This window comes from Olea europaea, unplaced genomic scaffold, assembly GCF_002742605.1.
Source record: "Olea europaea var. sylvestris unplaced genomic scaffold, O_europaea_v1 scaffold1200, whole genome shotgun sequence".
Classification (NCBI taxonomy): domain Eukaryota; kingdom Viridiplantae; phylum Streptophyta; class Magnoliopsida; order Lamiales; family Oleaceae; genus Olea; species Olea europaea.
In genome coordinates this window covers 105,381-113,729 of record NW_019229419.1, presented here as the reverse complement: position 1 = coordinate 113,729, position 8,349 = coordinate 105,381, and the positions used below count along the sequence as shown (strand labels likewise).

The 8,349-nt window shown below is 34.1% G+C and overlaps 1 protein-coding gene across 2 annotated transcripts; it reads right to left on the bottom strand.

Annotated features, from left to right (window-relative positions):
- Positions 1–479: 479 nt before the first annotated feature.
- Positions 480–7,970, bottom strand: LOC111374076 (oligouridylate-binding protein 1B-like). 2 transcript variants are annotated; one of them, XM_022996700.1, is made up of 12 exons: positions 7,696–7,970; positions 6,107–6,168; positions 5,623–5,725; positions 5,446–5,522; positions 5,302–5,363; positions 5,105–5,192; positions 4,736–4,811; positions 4,624–4,654; positions 4,334–4,453; positions 3,662–3,744; positions 3,058–3,234; positions 480–1,044 (listed from the first exon to the last, which is right to left on the bottom strand). In XM_022996700.1, exons 1-12 carry the CDS (start codon positions 7,801–7,803, stop codon positions 772–774), a joined length of 1,260 nt encoding a protein of 419 aa, XP_022852468.1. In that variant the 5' UTR covers positions 7,804–7,970; the 3' UTR covers positions 480–771. The 2 variants fall into 2 exon arrangements, with proteins under 2 accessions (XP_022852468.1, XP_022852467.1); XM_022996699.1 differs by having other exon boundaries at positions 3,662–3,747; positions 7,696–7,969.
- Between the last annotated feature and the right edge of the window lie 379 nt (positions 7,971–8,349).

Here is an 8,349-nt window from a genome sequence, read left to right as displayed (position 1 = left end):
AAGATGATAATGTACTGTTTAAAAGTTGTAAAACCCATAAAATATATAGTTGAACTTAATTCGGTCAAAATCTGATGAAATAAAAAAAGGGCTCCCATACTCTCTTCTTAACACATCATCAATTTGTAAAGAATAATGGTAATGTATAACAAGCATTTTTCCATTTACAGAGACCACATTAACATTTTCGTCTATTACATCCAGCCAGTATATGCTGTCACCAACTCACCATTTAACAGTTTTTCGCCATAGAATATAGCCCGTTTGTCATCTATTATCTTACGTTCTACCACATTATTTTTTCAACAGTACTAATTTTTAACCACACATTCTTCATTAACATAATATTACACGTAAATCAAAATTTCCTTTTTTTTAACACCACATTCTCCATCAATCTACTATTCCATAACAAATTTTTCAAAATTAAAGGGGCTCAAACACACCCATAATAACCCCGGAATTCCTCAAGCCCCAGAGAACATACAAATAGTAATAGCGAATACAAAGAAACTACAAGCTCAAGTCTATTTTGGTTTCTTAAAACAATACAATCGCGTCAATGATAAAGCCTCTCACTCCTAACATAACCAAAACACGAGCACGCACATCAGTGTATTTCAATACATATGGCAGCCATATATTAAGTTGAAAATTATCCCCAAAGATAAATATTACAACCTATTGCATAAAGTTGAAAAAAAAATCTCAAGCAGAGCATCGTGAACATATCTATCCCAGATCATAAATATCAATAGAATCAACCTTACATCACTGGTAGTACATGAGCTGATGGGCAGCAGCAACGTTCTGAAAACCGCCATCATATATGGCCTGGCTTGCTCCGACGCCCATTCCCATAGATGTTTGCTTCAGAGGATCTTGCCCCTGGGCATGCATGAGGGCACCCATTCTGCTCATTGCAAGTTGCCGCTCATAAGCCAACAGCTCAGCAGCTGAAAGGTTTGGCATGTGTGAAGGAACAGGGAGTGGCATTGGGTTTGAGCTCGCTCCAGGTGGTGTTGGCTTGTTACCCCATGAGCACTGAAGCCATTCAAAAAACGTGAACAAGTTTGAGTCAAAAATAGAAACAAAAACTATATAGTCCCAAGTAACATTAATTAAAGATTAAAGATTGTAACAATTATGGGCTGATATTTACTACACTCCTGCTTAAATATGGAAGAAAGTCGTGCTCTTTTGATCGTTACACAGTGAAACAAACAGGAAAGACAAGAAAAGGACTAAAGAGCAAGATAAGAAAAGGAGAAAAAAAAATTGTTCAGAGATGAGGAACTAATAGTGGAACTCTTAAAACTTTCAACTTAATTCCCCACCCCCAAACATTGTTACTTAGGCCCCGTTTGTCTCCCTTTTTTTCACAAGCTTTTTCTTCCCCAATTCATTTCCAACCACACACTCACAGGGCGGAGCCAGGAAATGATTCAAGGGTAGGCTAAATTTTAAAATTTTTAAATAAATTCAAGCTATCAGAGATCGAGTTTAGAATAATGCGTTTATTACATTCATGATAAATAGTATTAGACCCTCAATTAAGTATAAGTCTAGATTCTCATCATAAGATGTGTCACTAGATATTCGCACTTTTTCTTGCGAAAGATAAAATTGACACTCACTTTAAAAAATATAAACTGATAGAAGTATAATAAACATAGACAAATGATATGTATCCAACAATAAAGAAACTAAAAAAAAGAGTTAAAAATTTTATCCATGTTTGATTTATTTTGATAGTAACATCAATTTCGTGGTCAAAATAAGTAAATTTCTTTCTTATGAGTATATTCATATATGAAAATATATTTAAAATTAAAAAATTTAATTACCTTAAGCTCGGCCAAACATTTTGTCTCTTACTATTAAAATAAGTAATTTATTTTAGCTCTAATCAATACAATTTTATTCATTATAAAAGGTTATATATAATTATAAGTAAAATCTGCATTAAATAAAAAACTAATTTGGTAATACCATTAAAGAATATTTGGATAATTGGACTTGAGGCTGGGAGACAATATGAAACTGGGCTAGACATGGTTATTTGGGCCAATTTAACTATAAAATTCCTCCCTTATTACCATGTGGGTTGGAGGCAAGGGCTGGGCTTGGTAAATCCGCCTCTGCACACGATAAATATTTTGCACATAAATCCAAAACTTTTTCCTATTTTTTAACCAAATATTCTCCAAAAAAAATCACTATTCAAAATATTCATTTCGCTTTCCCCCAAAAACTCTAAAGAGGGATACAAACAGGGACTTATTCTTTATTTCTAAATAAATATATTAGCAGCAGTTGGTCTGGATCTTTTTAATTCATCATGGATGGTGGATCAAATAGGGGAATTTGTACTCACGGAGTACAAACGCCCTGCATTACATCCCAATAATACAGACTGAAAACAAATATATGTAAATTCATTATCAAACTCTGGCTTGCTACAATTCTAAAATACGAAGCTTACCATGTAAGAATTTGCTCTCAGGAAGGGTAAAAGAATTGAGCATCTTCTAGGTAACATGACTGAACCATTCCAGCCCAAGCCACTACCAAATTGTGCGGTCTACTAAATTCCTAAAGTTTGTACCATGTCACTAACCATACGCACCTAACTATTAAAAATTAATGTGAGCTAGTCTAGACCACGGTCAGTACTACACAGAGCAAGATGGAGAATATAGAATTATTAATTAGTCATATTATCAGTAGAGGTTTCATTTGAAAATTCTCCTCCAACCTTCTTAAAATAGAACTCTTTCTTCATAAACAAATATCAACGTGGCTTAGCATAAATTTAAGTTATTATCAACATATCATACACACAAGATTCTGCTATTGGTAAAGAAAGAAAAGGCGAAGCAGACACTACGGATGCACAGATCTGACACAAACTCAAGAAATGCCCGCAAAGCACATAGTAAATCCAAATTAGACTTCAGAGGGAAGGGGGAAAAAAAAAAAAACAAACAAAACACTTCTTTTCCCATCTAGATTATCTACTTTCTTGCATACAGACAAGTAATCATGAAGACAAACCTTAATCTGTCTGCCACAAAGAAACGACTGTGTATTTCCCATTGAAATGGCTGCAGCTGCCTCAGCATGGGTACTGTATCTTACAAAACCAAATCCCTTATCACGTTGAATCCGAACTTCCTCAATTGCTCCAGCACCTAGTGCATGGAAGTGGCGATGAAGGTCAACCTGGGTTACCTGAAGAAATGAAGGCATGAACAGAAAGTGTCATGAAATTTGAAGTTCAAGGATTTAGATACTCAAATAAATTCTCATGTTGCAGAAGCTTCAAGAAACAGAATCCCATGCAGAAAGAGTAAATGGGTAAAGTTTGAGTAAATTGAATGTGCATGCTAATCTCCTACTATTTATCAAATATCTCAAGGGATCTAAACTGTCTCTTTTTTGGGTTTTTTGGGATTTGAGAATCAAATAGGAGATGTAAACATGAATGTCGAATCCGAACTAAAGGAACCCGTATAACTCCTCCCTTGAATTTTCATGTACTACATGAACAAAAACCCTCGCATCACACAAACCAAATGTTCACATTGAAGTGACCAGCTTTACACTCTTTTTTGGGTGGTGGGACAAGTCAAACTGTCAAAGGTGAAGTGTTGCTTGCCTCTGGAGCAAGATTGCCAACATACACAGTAGTGTATTGAGGGTTATTCTCAGGAGCATCACTATTTGCAGCCTCTTTAACATCTTCTGCAAAAGAAAAAAATTTTAAAAAGGAAAAAAAGAAAAGAAAAAGGGAAAAAACCCAAAAATGAATCAAACTCTCAATTGGTGTCAACTAATACGAATGAATCACAAAATTCCACCTAGACAGAAAGCTCCAGCTGGAAATGGCTTATGAAATTCCAGAAACTGGAATATAGGTTTCTATTAGGGCCCCATTTATGAGTTCTCAACATTACATTATTCCATAAATTTCAACTCAAAAATTAACTAATAAGAATTTAAAGCTATTTGCTTTTAATAACAAGAGGGTCTACTAGAGATACAAAATATAGATTTCCAATTCAATCTCAATAGAAATCTCAATCTATTGAATTATCATTTCCTATGTGATATCATATCAACAAATGAACATATTTTACTTGGAAATTTGTGGATTTGTACAAAATTCCCATGGCAGAACAGACTCTTAAAGAACTAGAGTAATATAATATTGCAAGCCTAGATTTTTTAGGTTCAAGCAATGACAACCAGTCAAAATCTTTGCGAAAGATAACTTTCTAACTGTTTCTCATTATTATAATTGTCAATTCTCTCCTAAAGACTCATTCACCTGAGGAGCCATTCGTTAGTTCCACAAAGCTTTTAACATCTGAATTCTGTTTGTCATCACTGGCACCAGCACCTTTCATGGCCCAATTGCAACGTATCTGTCTACTGCCAAGCCATTTTCCTAAGAGGTTGTCATGGAAACAGAAGCGAGTAAATTAACAATTCTTTGTGTTCATTTACTTATTAGAAGAATCACAACATAACTTTCAAGCCAAGAAATCGAAAAAAAAAAATCATAAGAAACAGTGCAACAGGAACCGGTGGAGAATGATTGCTCAACATTTTTCTCACCAGTTAGATCATTGATTGCACTTTGGGCATCCTGCACAGAAATTAAACATTAAATAAGCATAGAAGGGTATTAGTTCAAGAAATAATAATAAACAAAAAGTCTAAAACGAACCTGCTGATTTCGGAAAGAGACAAATCCATACCCCCTCGAACGTCCAGTTTTTTGGTCCCACATAACCCTTGCATCACTAAGACCAATAAAAAATTAGCACCTCTTGAAAAGATCTAATACACAGTACATAGCAGAATTAACTATTTATTTGACCAAATAAATTGGTCTCTACACAGTGGCAAGACTTTTTAATCAATTTTCTTTTTTGTTCCACACTTGAACAAACTCGACAACCAAGGGCTGCTACCACCTCTCCCCTACTGAACACCACAAGACTACACAGAGAGAAGCACCCTACAACAATGAATTTCAAGAAAGAGATGGCACAAACTCATACAAAAGAGGGAGGGAGGGGAGAGAGAGACTTACGAACAACTAGAGTAGACGGAAAAGCATGCAAACAACATGGCATCAGTAACCTCTGGGCTCAGATCACCAACAAAAATGTTGAAGTGGCCTAGATAAAATGCATAAAATATCATCACAGTGAACATCCATACAATGCCCAATCAGGTGCAAAAGCAACTAAAATCACAAGTATGGAAAACATAAATCTATGGATTTACTTGATGTGTCCTCCCTCTGACCACTGGTATATGCCCAGTTAACTTTGATAGGCTGCCCAAACCTGAAAATCACAAAATAAGTCATAAATATAAAGGTGTAAACCAAGCAAGATTTCAGTTGAATTTTCAATGCTTGAAACTTACAGATGCCTTCCATTGAGGGAGATTATTGCAAGTGCAGCTGATCTACGATCAAAGTAATGAACAAATCCATAAGACGACTGCACAGAGAAAAATAAATACATCAAAATGATGTGATCAAGAATTGGAATGCCTCAAAACTACATTAAGAAATCACGAAAATCAGCACACAGACTGAACCTTTTCTTTTCTAACGAGCTTGCAGCCTTCAACAGGACCAGTACTTGCAAAAACTTCTTGAAGAAGTGGTTCAGTCACCTGGATGTGAATGTTTCCAACATACCTGCATTTTCTCAGAAATAAAAAACCTAGAAGTTTAAAAAGAAAAGAAAACAAAGAAAATAGAAGAATCTATAAGAACCCCTCCATAGATCATGAAATGAGATGATAACAAATAAGAGAACATCACTCTAAGTCAAACTGATGAACAATGAGAATAAAATTTGTCCCAAAAAGTAATCACAGAGGCACTGAATATGCGATAAAATATTAGCTCTAGTGAGGTAAATGAGTAAAACAAGAAAGTATCTAATGAAGCATCAACCCATACAACATCATCATGTATATAGCAAAAATTAAGGACGAACAAGTTGCATACGCTGCACAAGTAAAGAAAGCATGCAGCAAAGAGAAGAAGAAACAGAAATGTCTGAACAACACTTACACACTGCGGCATGTACTTGGATCAAATCCAGGAGGCAAATTTCCACTAGGGATTGGCTCAATCTGAAAAATAAAAAATTCAAAACGAAAGAAATAATGAAAACAAAGAAAAGAGCTTCTTTCATCGGCCAATATCAAGCATCAACCTTGATATTTACAAGTAACAACAAAAGAAGATTAAAATGCAACAAGTAAAATATTCAAATCACAAAATGAAATTATATACTTGACCAAAAGTCAAACATACAGCTCTGAATTTGTTCAATATTTCAAACCAAAGTTTATAACTTATCTAAGATCATTTTAAACAGAAATCTCCACATGGGCAATTAACAACTGAGCAGTAGGCTCATACTCCCTCCGTCCCATAAAAGTTTAATCAGGCCCAAATTATAGGTTTCTTTCATTTTTGAATGTATAGTTAATTTCTCAATCTTATATGCTCCTATTTAACGTGCCTTGTAATCAACAAATATGCATTAACAATTACTCAATGTAGGTATATAATAGGAAAATTGTAAGTTACATTTAGCCCATGTTTGGCCCCCATTAAAATCACAATTCATTTTTCTCACTCTTTTCTTATCAACCATACATTCTCCAATAAAATAATATTACACATAAACCCAAAACTTTTTCTTTTTTTATAATCACACATTCTTCAAAAAAAAATTACCATTCCAGAATACTTTTTTTTTTTTTTTTAAATTCTCATTATAATGGGGCCAAATAAGGGCTCATATTTCTAACTATATTAATTACACTATCTAGATCCGTAAAAAAATGGAACCAAGCCTATATTTATGGAGCAGAGGGAGTGTTACTTCTATTCAAACTTCTTTTTTCTAAGCCCACGCCAATTTCTTGTTTTACACTTCTGCATCAGCTAAATGTTTATAACATAATGGCTCCCAACTACAGAGCTCCGAGATAATATTTAACTTCACTAAATCCAACCCATTAACTTCCTGCTCCCCCATTTATTTAGCCTTAAAAGATATTCAAGCCCCAAAAACATAGATTACAGATGAAAATGAAGATCAAAGGAAGGAAAATAGAAAGTAAGTGTGTGAACCGCGGAAATCAAAGATTACAAAGAACGTTACTGTGTCCAGACGGATATTGGGGTAAATAAAATACCCAGAAGAAAAAAGGACCAACATGGGAGTTGAACTACATAATCTCAAGAATTTATCGCATAAGCTATAAATTCATAAAATAATTTCGAAACTTCATGTGCCCGACCCTTAGACACGCGATTTCAACTATAAAAAAATGCAGATTTTAAAAACAATAAGTTGATTTTAGAAAGGAAGCTGATGCAAAATTAAGATAAACAAAATTGGAATCCCAACAGAGCAACTAACAATCATCAATCTCAAATTCATTGACATGTTGCAATTGCAAAAAAGAAAAACCGCAATTAAATAATTGATAGTCACAAGAACCCAAGAATTGATCGGTTCAAAACGATTTTATTTTCTTAAACCACTATTGCAAGTTCGCAATACGTGGAGAACCTCAGCAAACGCAGTTAACAAAAAATGATGAATATTCAAATAAAAATAAAAAATAGTGAAAAAATTAAACCTGGGGAGCAGCAGCTAAAAGGCCAGGATGATAAAGAGACTGCTGTTGAAGGAGAGCCTGCTGCATCAACGCCTGCTGCTGCTGTTGCTTCAGCCTCTGGTTCTCCATTTTTCAAATGATCGTGATTTTACTCGATCGAAAGGATAAATACTTTCTAGGGTTCGAAAATTGATTAGGAATTGTTGAGAGAGAACGAAATGGGCCTCGAAAGAAAAAGAAAGAATAAAGAAAAAGACAGAAATAAAAAAAATAAAAAAACAAAAAACACGAAACAAAACAAAACCTGGAAAGGGTGGAAAAAAATGGGCTCGTGCCTCATAGCCTATTTATATGAAAATAATTTAAGGACACGTGGATGGAGATTACGAATCATACATACCTTCTTTAAGCCATTTCTTCTAAAAATTCATTTTTTCAAAATTTATTTTCAACCACATATTTTTCAATAAATTAATATTATAAAAAAATCCAAAACTTTCTTTAATTTTTATCCATATATTCTCCATAATCTATTATTCAAAATCCATTATTTTCCTCAAAATGAGGATCAAACAAGGGCTAAATTTATTTTTGAAAAAATTGCGATGGAGATACCAAATCTTTTGTTTATTAGCATATTTGACTCAAATCTTTCATTTATACCATCCACGATAC